The sequence below is a fragment of the Gouania willdenowi genome, chromosome 14, assembly GCF_900634775.1.
Source record: "Gouania willdenowi chromosome 14, fGouWil2.1, whole genome shotgun sequence".
NCBI lineage: Eukaryota > Metazoa > Chordata > Actinopteri > Blenniiformes > Gobiesocidae > Gouania > Gouania willdenowi.
The window spans coordinates 11,196,341-11,219,715 of record NC_041057.1 but is presented as its reverse complement, the minus strand read 5'-3'; the positions used below and the strand labels follow the sequence as shown (position 1 = coordinate 11,219,715).

General features: G+C 37.4%; 2 protein-coding genes across 3 annotated transcripts; one reads left to right on the top strand and one right to left on the bottom strand.

Annotated features, from left to right (window-relative positions):
- Window positions 1-725: 725 nt before the first annotated feature.
- Window positions 726-10,899, bottom strand: LOC114475459 (cytokine receptor common subunit gamma-like). Of its 2 annotated transcripts, none has more exons than XM_028466262.1 (9): window positions 10,751-10,899; window positions 8,442-8,546; window positions 7,395-7,485; window positions 5,408-5,577; window positions 5,137-5,270; window positions 4,901-5,066; window positions 2,902-3,007; window positions 2,568-2,628; window positions 726-1,211 (listed from the first exon to the last, which is right to left on the bottom strand). In XM_028466262.1, the coding sequence occupies exons 2-9, from the start codon at window positions 8,506-8,508 to the stop codon at window positions 990-992; spliced, it is 1,017 nt and encodes a 338-aa protein (XP_028322063.1). In that variant the 5' UTR covers window positions 8,509-8,546; window positions 10,751-10,899; the 3' UTR covers window positions 726-989. The 2 variants fall into 2 exon arrangements, with proteins under 2 accessions (XP_028322063.1, XP_028322062.1); XM_028466261.1 differs by having other exon boundaries at window positions 4,889-5,066; window positions 10,751-10,898.
- A 310-nt stretch (window positions 10,900-11,209) lies between these two features.
- On the top strand, window positions 11,210-20,894 carry LOC114475458 (sodium/hydrogen exchanger 6-like). The gene is made up of 16 exons (XM_028466260.1): window positions 11,210-11,486; window positions 12,451-12,650; window positions 12,866-12,943; window positions 13,133-13,209; window positions 13,334-13,446; window positions 13,561-13,666; window positions 15,151-15,292; window positions 15,401-15,506; window positions 16,098-16,186; window positions 16,453-16,566; window positions 16,836-16,947; window positions 17,479-17,632; window positions 17,714-17,744; window positions 17,817-17,905; window positions 18,767-18,872; window positions 18,974-20,894. Exons 1-16 carry the CDS (start codon window positions 11,210-11,212, stop codon window positions 19,286-19,288), a joined length of 2,109 nt encoding a protein of 702 aa, XP_028322061.1. The 3' UTR covers window positions 19,289-20,894.
- The last annotated feature ends 2,481 nt before the right edge of the window (window positions 20,895-23,375 follow it).

Below are 23,375 nucleotides of genomic sequence, written 5' to 3'. Positions count from 1 at the left end.
TACTCATTTTCATATTTTTTTTCTTTGATGTATTTTTCTGTAATATATGTTTTTGAGTCATTATGTGTATTTTTGTATCTTTCTGTTGTCTTTTTGTGCATTTTTTGTATAATTATTGTTTTATTTGTTGCCATTGTAGTGATTCTGGAATCATTTTGTGTATTTTTGTGCATTTCTATTGTTATTTTGCATAAATATTTAGTTTTGTGTATTTTTGTATAAATATTTAGTTTTGTGTATTTTCAGTCATTTTCATATGTTTGTTGTTGTTTGGTGTATTTTTCTGTAATGTTAGTTTTTTGGAGTAATTTTGTGTGTTTCTGGAGCCTTTTTGTATATTTTTATGCATTTCTGCTGTTATTTTGTGTACTTTTTGTATAAATATTGTTGAGTTTTTTGTTTTATTTTACTCATTTAGTATATATTTATTATGAATACTGTGTGTGTGTCTACATCCATCTCCTCCGTGCGTTATCTCTCACACACGCGCGTGTCTTGCACATAATTCGTCGCAGGTTGTTAGGAGAGACACGGAAGTGCCACGAAAAATAAACGTTTTGCAACATCAAAGTAGCAACTCTCTCTAAACGGCTCTGTGTGAGTTCAGCATTTTTATCCTGGTGTAGTGCACGCACGCGCATCAACTGTGTGAGTGTGTGTGTTTACGTTGTAGCTGCGACCCACAGTTCTCTCTGCTCCTGTACTCCCATGTTATAATGTGATAGTCTTTTTATGTTTCTTGAACAGGGATGTAAACGAAATGCAAATTTCCCCTTGTGGGACAAATAAAGGATATCTCATCTCAATAGGATTTCATGACAAAAATATAACAATTGTTTGATATTTTTGTGCAGCTTGTAAACAAGAAGATAACCCCTAAATTATATCAAAGTCTTAATCTTTTTAATTAAACAAAGCTTTGTCAAGAAAACAAAGTTGGATTCTTACGATTCAACAAATGCTGCAGATTCCTCCAAAACTGGAACATGCTACTTATTCTCTTTATATGAAGCAGTAGAAGCAGAGGAGGATGAAGCATCCAGAGGCTCATTCTCAGACATGGAGACGTGGCGCTCGGTTGGGTTGAGGCTGACGGAGGAGGCCGTGCTGTTTGAGCGTGAGACCGGGAAGTATTCACACACGGGGCAGGCGTGCTCGTTGTAGTTAGTTTTAAAACTCTCCTTCAGGCCTTTGGAGATTTTAAACCAGTCCTTTGAAAAAAAACAAAAAAAAAAACATGAACATTTTTTTGGTCACCTTTACCTCCTTAATTCAAAGAAGCTGCAGGAGTGTCCTTATTTTAACTTGTGTGTCTGCGTGTGGTGGACGAGGTTTGTATGGGTGGGTGTAGTTTTTTAACTATGTAAAAGCACTTTGAGCTGCATCTCTTTGTATGAAAAGCACTATTTATAAATAAACATTGCTTTACTGATTTGCTTATTCAGTGATTTGAATAGTTGGTATTGAATTTTAAAGTAACAACCACTTGATATTGAATTTACCATTTTGAAACTGCATTAGGAACTTGAAACTGTATTTTGGCCTGTTGAAAAAAAAAAAAATCTAAATATTTCTGCTTCTCAAATTCAATTCCACTACACAGAGACACACTTCTGGTCCACAAGGTTGAGCAATTAATCACTAATTCATGGAATTCCTTTATGTCTACAAAAACTCTTTAATGGCCCGTTGAGGGTGTGACCATATATATATATATGTACACAGTCCATTTGCATACAAGTAATGTTTAGACTTTGCTAATAATTTATTGTTTTAATTTTAGGTGTGTGTTTATGTCCACCTGTGTATGTATGTATTAATGTCCAATCGCCCCAGATTTGCTAGTTTTTGTTTACATGCTGACCATTTGTTGATATATTAAACCCTGATCTCCTCCTGATGTGCCCATGCTCTGATTTATATTTTTATATTCATACTGTATATGTTTTGTATGCCCAACTAATATGGGAGCCCTGGTGCACCTTATTTGTTGCTTTGCAATGTTTAGTTTTTTTATTTTCCTTTATTGTATCTCATTTTGTTCAGTTTTTTGCTTTTGAAGAAGTTAGAAGTTGAGTTTATTATTCTCTTTGAGAGTTTGTATTTTTGAAAATGTTTAATAAAAAAAAAAAAAAAAAACATATCTATATATCACACCCTCAACGGCCTGTAAAGGAGTTTTTGTAGACGTAAACAGGAGTTCCATTGATTGCTCAACCTCGCTGACCGGAAGTGTGTCTCCGTGTAGTGAAATTGAATTGCTGCTGTGATTCTGAATTTGAGAAGCAGAAATATAATAAAACAATTGTTTTTCAACAGGAAAAAATACAATTTCAAGTTACTAATTCAGTTTCAAAACATTCAATTAATTTTCAAGTTGACTTTCATATTCAATACCAACTATTCAAATTCAGTTTCTAGTGGCACAAATCTCAGCCCATACCAAAACATGACCTTAGAAACTTATAAGCAAGACTGTACAGTACATTAATATTCGTGACATTTGTTCATTCAGTATTAGAATCTTTGGTGTATCATCATGCGAGGGATCTCTGAATGTCACTTACCTCGATGTCATTAGGAATAAGAGATGGTTTGGGAACCACAGGGATGAGGATGACTCTGAGCCTGTGTGAAGATATAAAAGATGTACATTTTATAAATGAATGACTGTGTCAAAGCTTCCTGGAAGAATTGAATGGGGGATATGACACAGAGAGTCACCAATGACCAATGGGTGAAACAAAAAAAAACAAAAAAACAACTGGTACCATGCTTTACCAATGTAAAATAATAATCGCTGTGCAAAAATACAAAACAAACTTTTTGAGAATATTTAACAAAGACAGCTAAAACCTAAATGTAACAAACCATATCTATACAACACAGAGAAGTACTTACCTTTCGTGCTGCAGTAACATCATCAACAGCAGGATGAAGGCGATGGCGCCAACAATGTACAGCACAGGTGTCCACACAGGTATTGAATCCATCTTTTGGTAAGCTTCTAGCAGTAGAAAAAAGGTAGATGTGGTTCAAAAATTATTTTTTTTCCCCTAATGACTAGGGGCAGATTCTGGGTCAGTAGGTCCTACTTTCTAAAAGCAAAAGTCTATTTATGTATACACGAAGTGGAGATTGATCTCACGGTACAGCGCCAACAATTTAGTCGTGCTGGGAAAGGACAATTCCCATCCTTGATTACTAGGATTTTATGCCTATTTGCTGCACCAAAGTGCATTTGTTATGAACAGACACACTTTATTGTTTACAGGAGTTAATAATATTTGCTATTTTTCACACAAGTATAATATAAATGACATGATGCAGTGTTCATAGAGTGAAGAATAATCTAGCTAGAATGTTTTTTACACGTCATGCATCTGAGCCTTCGTATAAAAAATTAGAAAAAAAGAGTTTGACATCTGCTATTGACCTTCTACTACTTCATGCCAGACCAATCACCAATACACACTGTAATGCACAATTCACTGTTTTGGCAAATGGCTGGAGTTCTTTCAGGGGAAAGAAAAAAAAGCTATATTATGGATGATAATTTGACCATTTTTGAGGCCAATATATATATATATATATATATATATATATATATATGTATCGTGAAGTAATTAGATAAAAAAAATATTTACAGGTGATTGACACTGATTGACACTGTTGACACTGTTAAAATCAGTCAAACTCTACGGAAGCAGATTAGGGCTAATTTTGATTGAGAAAATAATTTTGGGCAAATCATGAATAAAGTCGAAATGTCAAGATTAAAGTAGAAATTTCGAGAATAAAATTGAAATTTAATGTCGAGATTAAAATTTAAAAAATGAGAATAAACTAGAAATTTTGAAAATAAACTCAAAATACAATATCGTGATAAAAGTTGACGACTGTACGGAGATGTGTCCGTGGTGCGTGTAGCTGTGTTTACTGTAAGTGATATGTATGTATGATTGCACATGTATAGATATTTATATGGTACCATTCAGGGTTGCGATCAATCATAATTGTAATCGCGAAATTGATAATTAAATAAAATTATGACAATTATAATTGTAACTGTAAAAATCTGTTGCTCATCATAATTGAATTGTAATTGAGTTCAGATAATTGACTTTGTAACTGTAATGGCAATTATATAAAAACTAATTTAAAATTTAATTAATTCAAAACCGGGGAACCATGTTATAGTTCTATAGCTTACACATACGTAGTTAACAGTTATTAAACAAGTTTACCTGTCAGTTCTCTTGAGGAACTATTTACCATTTAAAAAAAATGAAGTCTAGGGGTATACTGACAGAAAAATGGCTCAGACACCCACACCAAAAATATTAAAACCAATATTTTCAAGGATACAGAAGGTAACCAAGGGATGAAAAACTATTTGATGATAGATAATATTTATAGTGTATTTTACAGCTGATTTAAGACATGGGTCAAACTGACCCGTTATCATAAGAGATGCTAACAGAACGCTAACACAGGAGGAAGGTTACGTTTTATAGGCTCAGTAATTGTGTTTAATTGTAAGTGAACATTAGTAATTCAGAATGTAATTGTAATTGACTTTTAGGGTAAAAATAATTGTAACTGGAAAAAAACTGTGGTCACTGTCATCATAAATGAGTTGTAATTGAACATGGATAATTGAAGATGTATTTGAAATTGAAATATGTAGTTGACCCCAACCCTGGTACCATTGTTCCCTCACTGTACCAAATATTGTTTTAAAGTATCTGTGGTCACAGTGGTTGAGTTTGTAATGTTACAGATTGTTCTCTGACATACAGAGACTTGTTGAATTAAAGGTCACATGTCGCTGTGGCTTGACAGTCACCTTTACTTTCCTTTTACTCAGAACAAGATAAAGACTTACTGCTTTTCCTACCAGTGCCGTTGTTGGAGCCCCAAATCACAGGTTCACTCCAGTCACTCCAGAATTCAGACTCTCCACAGTAGTCTCCCAATTTGCTGCGAACCTGCAGCTCGTACAGGTTACTTCTAGAAGGTAAGTTGATGCTGTAATTCTGTCTCCCCCTGCTAACTTGGTGGGACTAGAAGAACACAGAAATCAGAAAAAACATGGGGAAAAAAGGAGAACAGGTGTGCGTTTGCTCTCTTTACCGTCCAATTGCTGTGATTTATTCGGTAGCGGACCTGGCTTTTCACACAATCTCTTTTGGTCTGGTTCCAGTAATACCACAGATTTAAGTCCGATCCATACGTGACAGTCAGGTTTGTTGGTGGGTTTAAAAGCACTAAAATCACCCCAAAAAAGACATGGGTTCAACAATGCAACGACCCAGTGAAAAGTTAAAACAAAGATGTTTTCATTTCTAATGACCACTTAAGCCTGTGTCAGAAAGTTTGAGTTTTCTCACTCCAAACTGCATACCTCGTGATTTTAGACTCTGATTGCTAAATGAACGTTGGCCGTCGTGTTCCAGTATGGTGTAGAATGTGTAGAAACGATCTATGCTCTTGTAGGGACGTCTACATCCTGTGATCACACTGTTCTCTGACAGATAGGTGGGGCATTCACTTTCAGCTTTTTCACTGCCAAACCTGATATAAAAAAACAAAATAAAAACCCAACATTTTTTTTTTGACATGGAGCAAAGTAAACCACAGCTGTAAAGATTGTCTGAAAAATACTGAATCTGTCGACTGAATATCGAACGACCAGACTTTTAAAACTTAACAGAACATTTATCAATTCTCACTTTGTAATAAAGACTTCTTGTATTGTATTTTTATAAGGAGTGAATGCAGTTTGGACATCTGCTACAAATTATTGTGTCAGTGTATTAGCCCTGAGGAGGACCAGTATCCGGCCTTGTGGAGAACAAACGTTGTTAGGAATTACCGTAACTCTGGTTGGGCTGGAACATTTTTAATTATAATTGAGGAAGTAAATAAATTCGAGTAAAAAACAAAGTGACAAAGATAAAAATGTGGAAAGCTCTTGAATCACTTCAATTGCTACAACTCTTAGAAGTGCAGAACATGGGACTTGTGTTGTTCTTGTGTATAACGTTACACCGAGTTGGCTCATACACAATCAACTGACTCCTTACTATAGTAGCAACACCCATATAATATGTAGGTCCTCCCTTTGATGTCAAAACGGCTCTGAGCTGTGGACAAATAAAATCCATTAGACTAAAGGTGTGCTGTGATGTAAGATGTGCTTTTACTTTGCATTGTTTTCTATAGAATGACTAGTGCAGTGCCCGTAAGAAGTATGTATTGCTATAGAAATGTGGGAGGTTAAGTAGCTTTTTCATGGATGTCCAAATGAGGTTGTGTTTGAAGGTGGGACGTCAGCGACATTTAGGTTTGTAGTGAAATGTGTCCAGTGAAAACAATCATTTGCCAAGCAGATATTAGAGCCACTTTAGTCATTTTTAAAAGCCCTTTGTGTGTCACTCCTGTAGATTCTACACAGCTGTCAAATTATCATGACTATCTGTCAACATTTGAGCTGTGTTACCATGACTACCTGTCAACCCTCCTCCTTTATCCAGTCTTGGGACTCTGAGATAACCTATGACATCATCATCAGCATAAGAACTTGCTTTATTTGAGAGAACCTGTGACAACACATTTGTTAACATTGAGCTATTCTGCAAAGCTGCATTTATGAAATCATGTATTAACGGTATCATTGCAGTCTAAACAAATCTAACATTGCACACCTTTGAACCAGGCAGCAGCCATGTTGAAAGTCTCAGCTCTGTCTGTCCCTGAACTGCAGAGACATTTGAGCCACACACAGACAGAGACTCCTTGCTTTATAGACAGATGTAACTTCCCTCAGAATATTGCTTTCAAGAAAGGCTGTAAATCTATGTAAAGTCAAACAAAATCTACGACTAAAAATCTGCCATTTTTGCATTCCTTTTGCAGTGCATGTTGGTTTTGTTGTGTAGTTCTCAGGTAAACTGCATGCTCATTTGCCGATTGTGGAGGTTTTTTTTTTTCTTGTGGTGGGCACACTGGGCAGTGGTCAGGCTTTCCAGTGGGTAGTAATATCAAACTCACTCAAATCCTCAGTCTTGATTGTTGTTACTTCTAAAATAAAATCCACTTTGAGTGCAAAATGTTCACTTTCTGCTTTATACTGTATATACAATCTATTGACAAGTGTAAGAGATAATCAGATTTAACCTACAGTATTTCATCTGTCAATTTTATTATGAATGTTCCAGATAGAGTCGTCTGACCCAAGTGTTTAAGTATCCCTCCTCAGACCTAAGCGTAAAGAGCACATTTGACTTTTAAATTCAGTCTGAAATGATAAGTACAAATGAAAGAATGTATATATTTTGAATCACTTTGTGCTGTGTCCAAGCTTCATAATAAGTGTGGCCTTTACAAACCTGCTGTAGAAGGTGTAGTTGACGTCAGGAGTCCCACCTTTAGCCCATGAACAGGAGACATGTTCCAGGTTCAGCACCAGACAGTCGATAACTGACACAAACACAAAGGCAGACTTTACAACATGAGATGAATCAAAACGTACAGCACACGCCTATATGTGCCATGTGGGTTCAGACACACAGACACCATTATAATTGAGCGGTGCTTTTACACAGAAAAGGGAAGTGCTCTGATGTCACAAACCAAGCAATCACTGTGGGGTGTTAAGAAAGTCCCTTAACCCTGACTGCTCGTGTTCTGAATCGCTTTGAAAAAAGCATCTGGTAAATGAAACTGTAATCTTGTAAAAAAAAATGAGGAGCGATAATAAAAGGCCTCGACATTTAAGTGAAGTGGCAAACTTTTCATTCTTTTAACTCAGTGGTTCCCAACCTCTTTTGGGTCGTGACCCCATTTTCATATTTTCAAATTTCTGGCGACCGCAGGGACATTTTCTCTAGAATCAGTTTTAGATCATGTTTATTATATTGTGTTACAGATACACAGTCGCTGTGATTAGTGCACAAAGATGTGCCCGCTCAGATATTTCTATACTAAAATGTATTTGAACTAATTACTGTATATTTGAGAAAGTGAAAGTATAGAATACTATTCTTTAACATTGTGTGTGGTAAAGAATAACATTTCAATAATAGTAAAATAATAATTAAAAAAGTACAAAAATATTATTTTAATCAGCAATTTCTTATCAATTACTAGACATTTCAGGCGACCCCATTTTAATACCAGGCGACACCACACGGGGTCGCAACCCCAAGGTTGAAAAACCCTGTTTTAACCCAAACTGTACCAAATATCTAAATAAAATCCTCTTCATAAATATTTTGGTGTTTTTTTCTTTGACATACATTATTGCGGAATATGCAATATAATATTAACAGATCTGCTTAAGTGATTCAAGCTAAATTTTCACCCAAGTAAAATAATTATAAATGATTAATGTTGGGAGGGATTTCAGTCAAGAAAAGTATAGGTATTCGTCTTACCTGGAGGTGATTTAGTAAACACGTATCTGAACACACAGAAGAGACACAGCAGTCTAGCGGTCATCATGGCTCACAGAAACAGGAGTTTTGTTTCCTGTTTGATGACTAGATATGAGAGAGAGAGAGAGAGGGAGAGAGAGAGAGAGAGAGAGAGAGAGAGAGAGAGAGAGAGGTGTTTAAGTTTCCCTTCATGTTCCTATTCTGTATTTCTTGTCTTACAGGCTATAAATGCTTCATATAGTGTTCACATAAAACATGGGGGGGAAGTGTTCATCCACTCAAGCTTAGTATCTGGACGGTGGATAAATACCACCTAGTGTTCAAACAATTGGCAGATTGTAGATGATAATACATGTCAAAATTAAATGCAATCTTTTCCAGTCATTTTCAATATGCTCTAAATTTGCTGTCCTTGTCGTTATAAAAGAAGCAAAACCATAGAGAGGTGTTCCCACACCATAGCAAAAAATGTAGTTGCTTTAAACGCCAGTGCACCTTATGTGTGCAATGTGCATGTTCTCCCTACAGGATTGTATGTGAAATTTCTCCAGGAAAATCGGGTTTTTCCCAGTCAAAAATGCTATCTAACTGAAACACAACACCAGTCATTAAAGAAGTTTACTGTGTTTACTATGATAAAAATGTTTTAGATTTCAGATCTACAGTGATAAGTCACAGATGAACCTAAATCCATCTGGTAATACTGCATGACTTAATGAGGTCTTTGTATTTCATAGAATAATGGAAGTAATTCTGATCATAAAGGAGAACTGTCGCTGGTGATGTTTTTAATGCAGACAATAGGTCACATGTCAGTGTCACTTTCTGTGTGTGCAGCTCAGAAAACATCATACTGGTCTATATCCTGTCAGAGGAAGTGGTTTGAAAGTTGTACCAGTTCGTCTGATAAACAACATATATATGAACATATTACGGAGCCCCAGATATGACATGGTAAAAAAAGAAATACTAATTTGTGCGCACAAAATAAGTACAACATGTGCACAAAATACTAATTTGTGGCCACAAAGTATTAATTTGTTGCCAGAAAATAATACCGTGGCTGTTGTAAACAGGAAGTTACATGTTTCTGCCCGTTGTCAACCCTGTTTTTATTGTATCTTGTACATTTCTACAACCGCCCCGTTGACTGAGTGGTTAATGTAGTGGTTGTTGCTTATTTTCTTTCTCAATCGAGGAGGATGGATCGGTACCATGTCCTGACCAGGTTAAACAGACAGTGTAGGACCCAGACACAGAAGGTTTGATGCAGGTTTTATTCAAACAATAGTTCGTAGGTTGACTGGTATGAAGAAAATTCCCAGAGTTGAGCCTCCTGAGCGCACCAACATGGGATACGAATCCATGGATCCATGAATCCACTGTAGTCAAGAAGTAGTTCACCCATACTTAATATTCAACCCACAAATTACATCAAACAAGGAACTGGGGCACACAGCAGACACCGTCCACCGTCCTGGTCCCCCAAGGAAAACGAGCGCTCCTCCAACCACACCAACAGGTCCTCCCTTTTCTCCTGCTGATGGACTCAAACGTTCATACAACACACGATCACTCTCTAATCTACCGATCACTCACACCCAAACGACCCATAAAGAACACAAGATGCACACAGACCAGCAGGGACACGTGTAGGGGTGGGAACCTCTGGGTACCTCAAGATACAAAGCTCACAATAACGATTATCTCACGATATGACGATACTGTGATTATCGATATATTGGTCAAAAATCAATCTGCGATAATCTATGACATAACAAGAAAAAAAAAAGATTAAGTGAAAAAATACAATTTTTATTTTATATCTCTGAAAGACAATAAATGGAAAAAGTGTCCTATGAACAGTGACACTATTTTAGTGCAATATTTCTGTAAATAAGTGTCAACATACCAATGTAAACAAATAAGTATCTCCAATAGTGCTTTCTGTAAACAAAAATAGGGTCTTTCTTACCAGTGACTCCATTATAGTGCAATATTCCAGTAAACAATATATTGGTTCCTTCAACAAACAGTGACAACATTTCTGTGAAGACCTACCTGCACATTTTAGTGAAAAAGCAGAAAAGGTTTTTTTTTTAAAAAAAAAAAAAAATCAATACTTAGCGAGACTATATCGATAATCGATCATGTGAAAAAAATATTGCGATACATCGCCGTATCGAGATATCGTCACACTCCTAGACACTTGCACACACAGGCACTGATAGTGACACGCACGGAGACAGACGGATGACACCCACACATACAGACTATATATCCAGTTGAGTATTTTATGTATTACTTACTTGTACTTGAGTACATCTTCAATCAAGTAACAGTTCTTCTACCTGAGTAGGACATATTACACCCCTGCTGACATGGAGAATATAAAAACTGGCCTTTGTAAGAGCTCATTTCCAGAGGGTGGCGGTAGTGTAAGTATAAGTGTGCAAACAAACAAACTCCAACAGCACAGGTTAAGCAGCACTTCAGACATGGTCTACATGTGGGGAAACACGGGACCTGTGGAGGGCAGCAATACGCCATCGATGAGACTCGTCTGCCAGAAATTAAAACGAAGAAGAAGGCAGAAAAAAAAAAAAAAAAAGAAAGAAAAAAAAAAATCCGTAGAAGAAGAACTGCCCAGTGTTTTGATAGCGGCTAAGGAAGTAGCTGTCATTTGTATGAGCAGCTTATCGGCAGTTTTTTTCGGCGTAAGCCGCCATCATTTACCAGCAAATGTAAAACCGAAAATTTAATCCAACATGGGAACCCCACTGAGACGCTGTCTTAGTGCCAGGCCATCGAAAAGCGCCCTGCTGCTGCCGTTTATGCTCACAGTGCTGCTCGTTGGGAGCCGAGGCGACGGCAACGCAATGAACAACGTCGCCACGGAGCGGATGGCCGAGGAGAGCCACCGACAGGACAGCGCCAACCTGCTCATCTTCATCATGCTGCTGACCCTCACCATCCTCACCATATGGCTCTTTAAGCATCGCCGCTTCAGGTTCCTGCACGAAACCGGACTGGCCATGATTTACGGTCAGAATGCGAGCGCTAAATTGAGCCGGTGTTATAGATCCACTGGTGTCCGTGGTAACCGTTGACCAACCTCCTTTGTATCAAATACTAATCAATATGTTTTTAAGCTTGATTACAACAAAGAAGCCAGTGAATGCCCATTATAATGTTTCTGCGTACTTAAATTAGCTATAAACAGCAAATTCACAACCTCTCAGTTACTCTTTAGTTACTGATATTAGCCATTTGTGAGACATTCGCACAATATTTATTGATAGAGAAAAAAAACTTCAGTTTTTAGTTATGGTATAGATTATTAGTTAATACAAATAGTTTGACATGCTTCTGACCTTTGCTGTTCTTTGTATCCGCATTAACTTGTTGAGTCCCCAGGTAACGGGGCAACCAGTGCATTTGTTACACCAGTGCTCAGTGACTTATTTAGCTTCCTGCATGTATCCAACTAAGTGATTTGTCTTATCATTGCCCTAATCTGTGTTAGTTTGAGATTTTCGCCTTTTCTTGTCATATATTGACTATTCGATCACACTTTGACAACTTCACACTAGCACAGTTTGTTGATTTCAATTCATTTGTTAAGTTACAACCAAGATTCTATGGGTTTGTTCATTGTCTTTTGTTTGTCAATAGCAGATGTGACGGATGTGCTAACTTTTATTTTAATTAATATTGTATTAGAGTTGACAGATTGTGTGGTTTTTACACAATAGCAGCACAAATTAGAATTTTCTATTGTTAACGGTGCACATGTCTAGGCAATATAAAGGATTTTGTTGTAAAGAATTTGTGAAATTACTGAATAGTGTCACACAATATATTTAGAATTTAAATACAGCATGCATAATTCCTCATTTGTGCCTTATTCCTCTCGTCTTTATACGCTATGCATGACCTTAAATCGATTTCAGAGTCTCTACTTACCAACTGTTCCTCCATCTCTTTTGTTTTCACCTCCATCCTAAAGGCCTGTTGGTAGGTGTGATCTTGCGGTTCGGGGTCCACGTTCCTCAAAACATGAGCGACGTAACTCTCAGTTGTGTTGTGAACGCCAGCCCGGCCACGCTGCTGGTCAATGTCAGCGGGCGATACTACGAGTACACCCTGAAGGGAGAGGTCAGCCGTGGGAAAGGACCCCAAATGCAGGATGATGAGATGCTGAGAAAGGCATGTTGGAGAGCAGGGGGAGGTCTTAAAAACATACATGTACAGATGTTTTCTGTCACAATATGCATCTCAATATAGTTTCATCTGGAAGACCTGCTAAAAACCTCTTCCATCTATGTTAACTCTTTACACATAACTACTACCTTGATACTTTTTACAATCATTTAGTTAAACTGTGTAACATCTAGTAACGACAAATGTACCTCTTTCTGCAGGTGACCTTTGACCCTGAGGTGTTCTTCAACATCTTGCTCCCTCCAATCATCTTCCATGCAGGATACAGTCTGAAAAGGGTGAGCAAATAAAGCAAAGCTTTTAAAAGAAGCCTAAAATAATTACCGTACACATTTCCTAAGCTTGGCTTCACTTCAGTAGATAAGAGAATTTCACACACTTCTATAGAACACTTCTTTTTAAAAACACGCCTGAACTCCAGTAAAATCCCCTTTCCCTCAGTTTTGACAGATCTTTTTATTTCACAGAGGCATTTTTTCAGAAACATTGGCTCCATCCTGGCGTACGCTTTTGTGGGAACTGTTATATCTTGCTTTGTTATCGGGTAAGCTATTAAATCTTCCCTGGAATCAAAGTGTGTGTGTGTTTCTGCCTTAATTTGATTCCCTAACAGATTTGATTGATTGTTTATGTTTAACTGTGTGTTATCCATGCATTCTCTCTCCCAGGCTGATCATGTACGGCTTTGTCTCCTTCATGAAAGTCGTGGGGCAGCTTGGAGGGGATTTTTACTTCACCGACTGCCTCTTCTTTGGTGCAATCGTCTCGGCAACAGACCCTGGTGAGTGGTGCTTCTTTGAATCTCTGCAGCCTAGTTTACATTAAATGCTTTAAAGTCTGTCTTTAACCAGCGCTTGTGTCTGTTCCTGATTCGATTTGTCTTTTTTTGTTTCAGTGACAGTTTTGGCTATATTCAATGAGCTAAAGGTCGATGTGGACTTATATGCGTTGCTGTTTGGTGAGAGCGTCCTTAACGATGCTGTGGCTATCGTTCTCTCCTCGTAAGTACACATACACACGCACGTTTAAGTATCTGCTGTACTACCTCACACTTATAGTCCAATAAGTACCTTTTGCTGGATATTGTTTCATCTATTGGTCCATCCATTCATTGGTAATTCTTATTATAGTAAAAGCATGATGCTTTCACATGTTCTGTCATAGCAAAAGTAGTCACAGCTCTCAGCAGTGCTTTTCAATCTTGGGGTCGTAACCACATGTGCGGCCACGCGAAATTCACATGGGGTCGCCTAAAATGTCTAGTAATTGATTAGCAAAAAGAAACAAAAATACTGATTCCATTATATTTTTGTAATTTTTTAGATGATTTTTTTCAAATTAAAACACCACACACAAACTACTGTTTTCTATACTTTCACTTCCTCAAATATAAATCTAGTTTAAAAAAATACAGTAGGCATTTATTTATTATTATCTAGTTAATTAAATAATAAAAATTATATTTTGTTAATTTTTAAAAATAATTTTTTATCACACAATCTCAAACAACTGCACTCTATACTTTCACTTCCTCAAATATAAATCTAGTTTAAAAAACACAGTATAGAAATATCTGAGCTGGGGCATCTCGTCGCTATAGTGCTACTCATTACACCATTTCAAACATGATCAAAAAGTCATTAAAAAAAGTCTCTGGGATCGCCAGAAATGTGTGATATCAAAATGGGGGTCACGACCCAAAAAAGGTTGGGGACCACTGTGTTACAGATTCCTGAGTGTTTGTTTTTTTATGAACAAAGTGTTTGATTTGTACCACATGCAGAGATTTGTGTTGTAATGAATGGACATTAACCGTACTAACATCAGTCCCTGTCATTTCACTGCCTGCCTTCCTCCATTCACCTGTGTCACTCATCGCCTGCCTAATACGTATGTATGTAGCGTCCTCCTCCGCCTGGAAAAGCAGGGCTTACAAAGAGCCGAGCGCTCCTCAGGGAATAGAAGTGTGACGTGGCCTGAGGGCGTGAACGAAAGGCTTGGGAATAACCAGACAGTAGCCCAGCGGTGGGTGGACTGCTGTTGTAGTATTGATTGATATTTTTAGCCCATGTCAATCACCTTTGCCTTCCCTTCATCACTGCAGCTCCTTTCCATCCTTCCTTTGTGTATTAGTCAGTTTAGGTTCTTTAGTTGGAGCAAAAATGATATTTTATGTGATTTAAATTAAGACAATTTCTTTAAGCATGCAAGTCCTCCCTAACTTTAAAAGACTGTAAAACCCAACTCCACTCCTTTGGTGTTAAGTCCTAGTAACTCTCTTGTTCCAACATAATCCTCTAAATGTGCCTAAAACGCAGCACACTGAGTTCACAAACCATTGTTGGATTTGGGTTATTTCAGATTTGATTTGTTGCTTGAATAAAATCCACATTTTTTTTGGTTTCTATTGGTTTGCAAGCATGAGTTTGACAACTTGGTTTACAGAAACAAGGTTCATTACTCTTCTTCTCTCCGTGGCTTTAAGCTCCATCGTGGCATACCAGCCTGCAGGTGATAACAGCCACAGCTTTGAGGCCATGGCCATGCTCAAGTCCTTCGGCGTCTTTCTGGGGGTCTTCAGCGGCTCATTTGCTCTCGGAGTGGCCACCGGAGTGATGACAGCGTTCATATCCTGAGAAATAATGTTTACAAATATGCATCAAATTTGGGAATTAATGTCATTTATCGCAGAGTTTTGTTGTTTGTTTATCCTTGACTTTATTTTCTCCTCTCACGTGACTAAATTCACTAAGCTGAGGGACTTCCCTTTGCTGGAGACAGCTCTGTTTTTCCTCATGTCCTGGAGCACGTTCCTATTGGCTGAGGCCTGTGGGTTTACAGGTATAGCTCAACGCAGCTCCGTGCACTGTTTGATTAAATAAACAGTGCTTTCTGTTTTTGCATTTAAGATGAAATCTTAACTAGTCTTTAGTCTGACACTGCAAAGTAAGGGTGTAAGAAAATAGATTTTGCAATATAACGCAATATTTCACAGCGCGATTATCGTATTGATCCAGAAAATGTCCAAATACATTTTTTAACCATGTTTTTAATGAAAACATTTAATTGCGCTAACATGCATTACACATAAATGCCCGGTCACTAGGTGTCAGTGAACCACATCAGCCCTTGTTAAACTACGTCACTCCTCAATGTATTTTAGCTTAAAAGTTGATTGCACTTTATTTTCATTAAACATTCGGGGCACTTTAATAGATGTGGTTCCTTTTTTAATTTTTTTTTTAAAGAACTTAACAGAATTACCATCTGTCGTTGAAGCAAAATGTAAACTTTTTTGAAAAATGTAATTTGACAGTTTGATAAACTTACCACTTGTTTTTGATATTGGTGATTGTCCTACAGTTAATCATTTACTTGTTCTTGTTTTTAGATATTGAGATTAAGTCTAATTATTGTGTCTTTTGAATGTAGGCGTCGTAGCTGTGCTGTTCTGTGGGATCACTCAGGCTCACTACACATATAATAACCTCTCTCCTGAATCCCAGGAGAGGAGCAAACAGGTGAGATGCACTCATGCAGTTCTACCGCTTCCTTCCATTCTGGTTAAATTGCTTGTTTTCAAGGTGAAATGTGTCGCTATTTTGTTCAGTTTCTTTGTGTTGTCAAAGCTAAGGTTGATTTAGCAGAACATTAAAATATGAGAAACAGAAACTCTACCTTTTACTCACATAGGTCTGCTCCTTCATGGGTTTAGATAATGTTTCCAGTGACTGTATTCCATCCATTCAAACTGACTTGTGGCTTTTTTTTTTTTTTTACCTTTCAGTTGTTTGAGTTGCTCAATTTCCTGGCTGAGAACTTTATCTTCTCCTACATGGGTCTGACTCTCTTCTCTTTCCAATCCCACGTCTTCAATCCATTGTTCATCATTGGAGCTTTTGTATCCTTCACTGGGAACCAGTTAAAGAACTGTCCCCTAAATGTTTACAGGTTCAGCTCTGAAGACTTGTTGCGGGACAACTTTAAATAATCCAAAAAACCCAAATTTAGATCATGGTAATGTTGTAATTATTGAGGCATTGACTCAAACAGATTAAAAATATCAGATTATGGATGCAGCAAACATTTTGGATCATGAAGGGGCTTAAAAAAAATATAAATCATCTATTATTATGAATGTGTTGATCCTTAACCCTGTGCTGTGTGTAGCTCGCAGTGTTTCTGGGCCGAGCAGCAAACATCTACCCACTGTCGTTCCTTCTCAACCTGGGCCGAAGGAACAAGATCGGATCTAACTTTCAGCACGTGATGATGTTTGCAGGTACTGAGTTATAGTAGTTACTGTAATGATGTTAAATCTAGATTTAAAAACCTGCTGTAGGGTGAACTCCCTGTTCATGGTCTTGCAGGTCAGCAATGTCCGCCGTAGCGTGATGTTGCACTCTGAAAATATTTTTTTTTTGTATTGGATGTTGGACATCAAACTAGCTAACAAAGTCAAACCAGTTACACAAAAACTCAAACTTTGCACAACAATTTTCACCTACTTAGTTTGTTTTCTCTACTTTCTGTATAGTTAATATATTTGTATTTTATATTTTATAGCATGCCACTGTTAGTTATTATAGTTCTTATACCTTTTGATTTTATTCTTTTATTACGTAGGCATTCACTGGCGGTCGGCAAAGTAAGAATTTCATTGTACAGGGAAACGTGTTTCTAACTGCACATATGACAAACACTTTGAATCTTGAATCTTCATCTTATACAGAATGTGGGATGCGTTGCCTGTTGTTTTTAACTGTAACTTCATTTAGTTTTTTCTCACACTTTCCATCATCTTCTGCTGCAGGTCTACGCGGGGCGATGACCTTCGCTCTTTCCATCAGAGACACGGCGACGTACGCCCGTCAGATGATGTTTACCACCACACTGTTGATCGTTTTCTTCACTGTCTGGATCTGTGGAGGCGGCACCATGCCCATGCTAACCTTTATGAGCATACCGTACGTCTGTGTGTTGGTAGTTAATGGGATTCTATATCATCCATTCTTTTGGGTAACCATAACTGCTCCTTTATTCCACAGGGTGGGTGTGGACTCTGATCAGGAAAACTCGGTAAGTGAAGAGGATAAACTGAGATCTTGAGCGTCTTCTTTTTTTTTTAACCAAACACCTCCTCTTTGACAGAGTTCAGCAGTGTTAGAAGGTTCTCAGCGGAGGAACACCAAACATGAGAGCGCCTGGCCCTTCAGGATCTGGTACAACTTTGACCACAAGTATCCTTTCAGTCCTGAAAGCCCACAATACACCAGCACTAAGGATGGATTAATTCTACAAAGGATAGGAAGGTTGCTACAGACAGAGTAGGGTGACCATATTTTGATTTCCAAAAAAAGAGGACATGGGCCGACCTCGGCATACTCAAAAAGTACTCAACGTTTTTCTTGAATCTACTTTGTAATGCAAAATACAATATAATAAATAAATAAGTTATTGTCCATAAGGTTTAAACATGTATTTCTCTTCAACAAAGACTTAAAAAAAATCTGAAATCAGTGGTGACTCAAGTTAATCACCTTTATTATGCACTTTAACAATATCTCAAACTTTCAATCATTGAAACATCTCCTAGAAATTACAACAACAACAAAATCTCATTGCTTACAGAACAGTAAATAATAATTAAATATACAATTCAATCCACTGCTATTTGGTCTCTTTCATTCTCTTTTTTCCTCATGTGACGATTTTGTCAAAACAAAGTTCCATCTTTAATGATTATGTCACGTGTGAGTAAAACTACCGCAATGAACCATATTGGCTCTAAAAAGCAACTCTTTAGCTTTCCGAAACTGCTGGAATTTCTTAGAGCAAATATTAGTGGAGTTACAGTCTTTTATATAAAAACGCGTTCCCCGAAATGCGTTCAGGGTCCCTGGTAAAATATCCTTGGAGCGTGTAAAAAGGACATGTCTGGGTAAAACCGGACGTATGGTCACCGTGCTCCAGAATTCAGGGGAATTTATATACATTTTAAAAGAATTGTTGGGGTTGAGTCCTGATATTTTTAGAGTTTTTCACTTTTTTTAAACTAGAGTGAGAGAGTCTTTTCCTCCTTGACTGAATGCGTTCCCAAGCTACCTGAAACCCCTCCTCACCCACAGCGGCCCCCCTCTCACAGCCACACTGCCTGCGTGTTGTGGTCCGTTGGCGCGTTGCCTCACCAGCCCACAGGCCTATGAGGTCTGGACACACGTCACCGTTTGTTACCAGAAGATGTCAAACTATAGTTTTCCTTTAGCTCTTCCATTATTCACTCAATTTCCTGTTTATTCCACACACAGAATGAAGGTCAGCTCCACAATGAAGATTCCGACTTCATCCTGAACGACGCTAACGTCAGCTCCATGTACGCCGACGTCACCATCAGCACGGACGCGTCCGGATCCCGCACCGTCAACCCGAAGCGTCCCTCTACAGGTGGAGGCCCGTTCGACGAAGGTCTGGATCACGAGCTCGCCATGGCCGAACAGGAAGTGGCCATCAGAGGAACACGCCTGGTGCTGCCCATGGACGACCCGATGGAGCCTCCGACCACCGTCACCCTGCCTCCGCCTCCTTCTCCACCTCGAACCGAACCACGCAGGCACAGACTGTAAGCTAGCTCCAGATGTTTGTGTTCTATTTCCTTTTATTTCAGATTGAGGCAACAAAATCCTTTTTGTGGTACAAATCACATACTCGAGTGTACGAGGTCTCCTCTCTGTCCAACGTGGAGTTGTAAGAATTCCAGATGCTTGTGTCTGTACTCGTTGGTAATCAAACAATCTTTAAAAGATATTTAAAGACCCTAATAATAAAAAGTTGAAGTATCAGTCCTGGAGGGATGCAGTCCTGCATGTCGCAGATGTTTCTCAGCTCCAAACAGAGTTTATGCATGACGCCATGTTTATTAAATCCAGGTTTGGGGAAGTAAGGAGATGATGAAAACTTTAGAACCCTTCCAGATGTTACTGACATCAGTGAATAGAGGGTTGTTGTTAACGGTGGTGCAAGTGTCACTAATTTCATGGCCCATTTCTGTATAGTGATAAAAAGTTGCATTCTTTTATCCAAACATACAAACAATAATAATATTAATTTTGTCCATATAAGAATCAACTACGTCTTTATTTAAAGGGCCTTTAAAAGTGTGTTTGTGTGTTGTTAACGTACATTTACACAACAGATTTTTCTTTTTCTAACAAAATGGATCAGAAAACGTGTGTGTAAAGACTTTGATGAAGTACTGTCACCAACACGTCAAACTGAACTTCTCGTATCTTGCTTAGAGCTGATTGGAGAAGAAGGTTGGAAGAGGAGGGACATGAGGTTTTGATTGATATTACAGGGAGACGTGATGTTTGACTACTGAAAGCACTGCCTGTCGTCTTTATTTTTTTCGAATCAAATTATTTATGAAGGAGTAATTTATTTATTATTTAATGTTATTGTTTTTTTTAATAGATTGAAGCACCATTAATAATTAGTTAAACTGTGTTTACTGATTTTGTTAGATTTAAAGGAGTTTGTGTACATTTAACAAAATTCCTCCATCCTGCTTTACACTTACACATGGACATTAGTGCTTCCCTGTATGTGCGTGTGTGTGTGTGGGTGTGTGTGTGCATGTTAGGCCTGATGTTCTGATGCGGTTTTTCAGGGTTCAGGTTTGTTTGTGACTTCTGAGAGCATCTTTCCTGAAAATAAGTCAATGGTGTCCTTTGCGCTGACCGAGGGCTGGCTGAACTGTTTTGAAGTTAAAGTGCCTATTCAAAAAAAAGAAAAAGATCTCATGTATATGTGAATATTTTATTCATGTGCAGTCGGATGATTTTTGTAAATGGATGTGGAATAACGACAGAATCCGACTAATGAACTGCGAGTAATAGTTTTGTTGCGGTCGTTAAAAATGAAAGTGATATTTTGGCTGCGTTTGAAAATGTTATTGAGATGATGGGAGTGAGTGAGCACAGTGGATGTGCTTGTTTTCTGTCTGAAAACTTTTCTTTTTAAATGAAAAAAAAAAACTCTTATTTTTGGCTGCCTAACCCAACCAGTTCAAAATTGCATTTTCATGTATGTCATGTACGTTTCAAGCTGCTCACATGTTGTCGTTTGGACTTTCAAACAGTGTTTATTTTGTTCTAATGCTTGAGTTTTGCATATTCATGTTGGAACATGAGGAGCAGATCTATGTAAAAAAAAAAAAAAGAAAAGAAAAAACTCTAAACACTGAAATCCACATTGAAACATGCAAACTTAGTATTTTCCTGAGGAAGTTCCTGACATTTCCTCTGATGGCAGAAATGTTTAGTGCAACCTGCGATACGTTAGTCTGTGAATGTTATTTGTGAAAATGTCAAGAGGGAAACAATCACATTTTCCTCCTTGTGTTGTTCTGAAGTGATTTAACTGTGTCTACACTCTGACAGTTTTGCAAGTGTGTTAAAATATAATAAAAGAACAATTTTGGAAACTGATTGTGTAACATCAGTCAATCATTGTTTGCACACATCAGATCTGAGAGACAAAGCTTCATGAATCCTCTGAGCACCTCATACCTGGAGATATTTTACTTTGAGGTTGAAAGAAAACCTGTAGACTTAAATCACCTGGAATATTCTTACAATAGTTTTCAAAGTTTGCTTTTTAAGATTAAATTTACACATAGGCCATAACAATAACTGGGTTCTCATCCCCGTTAGTGGTAGGAATACATTCAACACAATGTTAATATAGAGCTTCTTCTGATATTTTAGTAAAAATACACCATGACATCATAAATAACGTGACATTTTACAGTGAGCTTCAAAACAACTTGGATTATTTCTTCACTTATATTGATTTTTTTAATAAACCACATTGTCTTACGGTACTTTTATTTTTCACTCACATAAAAACTATTTAGATTTTTTTTTTAACTAATATAAATAGCACTCCTATTAGTAATGACTGATAAAGAGAGATTAGATCAGTGGTTCTCATTGTGACGCTATTTTGAAATCAAGAATTTCTGGCGATACTAAAGACTTTTTTTTCCCTTGATCAGTTTTTCAAGTTTGTTATACTGCATTATAAATGGAATTGTGCCACCTCTGGTATTTTTATGCTGCATTTTATTATTATTAATAATAATAACTACATTTATCTTTGAGAAAGTGATGGTAAAAAAATAGTTTGTGTATTAATTTGTTATAATAATATAAAAAAATAAAGATTTAATCACTAATTAATTACATTTTTCAATAATTACTTGATTCTTCAGGCGACCCCACATGGGGCCCGACCCCAAGGTTGAAAAACCCTAGATTAGATGGTTCCACAGCGTTCAGGTCAGAGATATACTGTATATATGGTCTCATTCATGAATGGATGATGGGTTGCATTTGGCCCGTGGACCACAGTTTGGACACACTATGTGTAGACTGGGAATTAAAATGATTTTTTAAAAAGGATATAATAATGACTAAACATTATCTGTGTGGTCCTACCTTTAGACTGGCATGAATTGTCAGTGTTTAGATGGATCATCCCACACCTCGAGTCAATACCAAATGCATTGGATGATTATGAGTTAAGTTGTGTCCCCAGTACCCACATGTACCAGTACAGTAAACTTGTATAATATAATGCAGTTTTGCACATACCTGTCCTTGAAGGTGTCGTACTATGGCAAGCCCTTTTAACATTTAATAAGTCTGGCGGACATGTAGCAATTTAGTTTTCACTAGTGGAAATTACATTTGAACATGTAATTTTGACATGTTGAAATGTTAATTCAAGATATCTGTAAAGCCATTTTCACACGTAACAAATATATTTCAACATGTCAAAATGTCATTTCGACATGTAGAAACTGAATTACAGATATCTGCAATTCAATTGTTACATGTAAAAATGTGCCATTGACTTCCATTCAAATTGAATTGCAGATATCTGCAATTCAATTGTTACATGTAACAATTAGATTACAGATATCTGCAATGTGAGAACAATTGCAGATATCTGAAATTCAATTGTTACATGTAACAACTGAATTGTAGATATCATGAATTAGAATTGCCACATGTCAAAATTGAATTGCAGATATCTGCAATTACATTGTTACATGTAACAATTGAATTGCAGATATCAGCAATTGAATTTCAGATATCTTATTAAATGTTAAAAGGGCTTGCCATAGTCGTACAGGTGTGTTGGCTGGGCTCACGTGTTCGTCCAATGAATGGTTGAAACTCCAGCATCCAGCAGAGACCACCATTCCTCTGAAGTTACAGTTACCTGCTTACTAATGCAGCATAAAAACAGCTCTGTAATAGACACCATTATACTGTACATTACAGACACAACACGACACGATCTGAACCTGTTGATTTGCTCCAATCAGCAACACCTGTGAGTCTCACCTGGATAATCATGTGATGAGCTCACAACAGGGACGCCCTCTAGTGGCGGGAAGCTCACAGCACACATAAAATAAACATTAAAAACATGTATAAAATGGATCTGACAGTCAGATTATTGCGTAAAAAAAAAATTAATAACCACGTTTTTAGGACTGTGTTGTAGACTATTTTTGGTTTATTTATGCTAAGATGAGAAAAGATAAGATGATATATATGATGACAATACAGAAGGTTGACAAGACGAGACGATATACGATAATGGTACGAAGTGATATTTTTGGAAAGGGGGGAAAAAGAC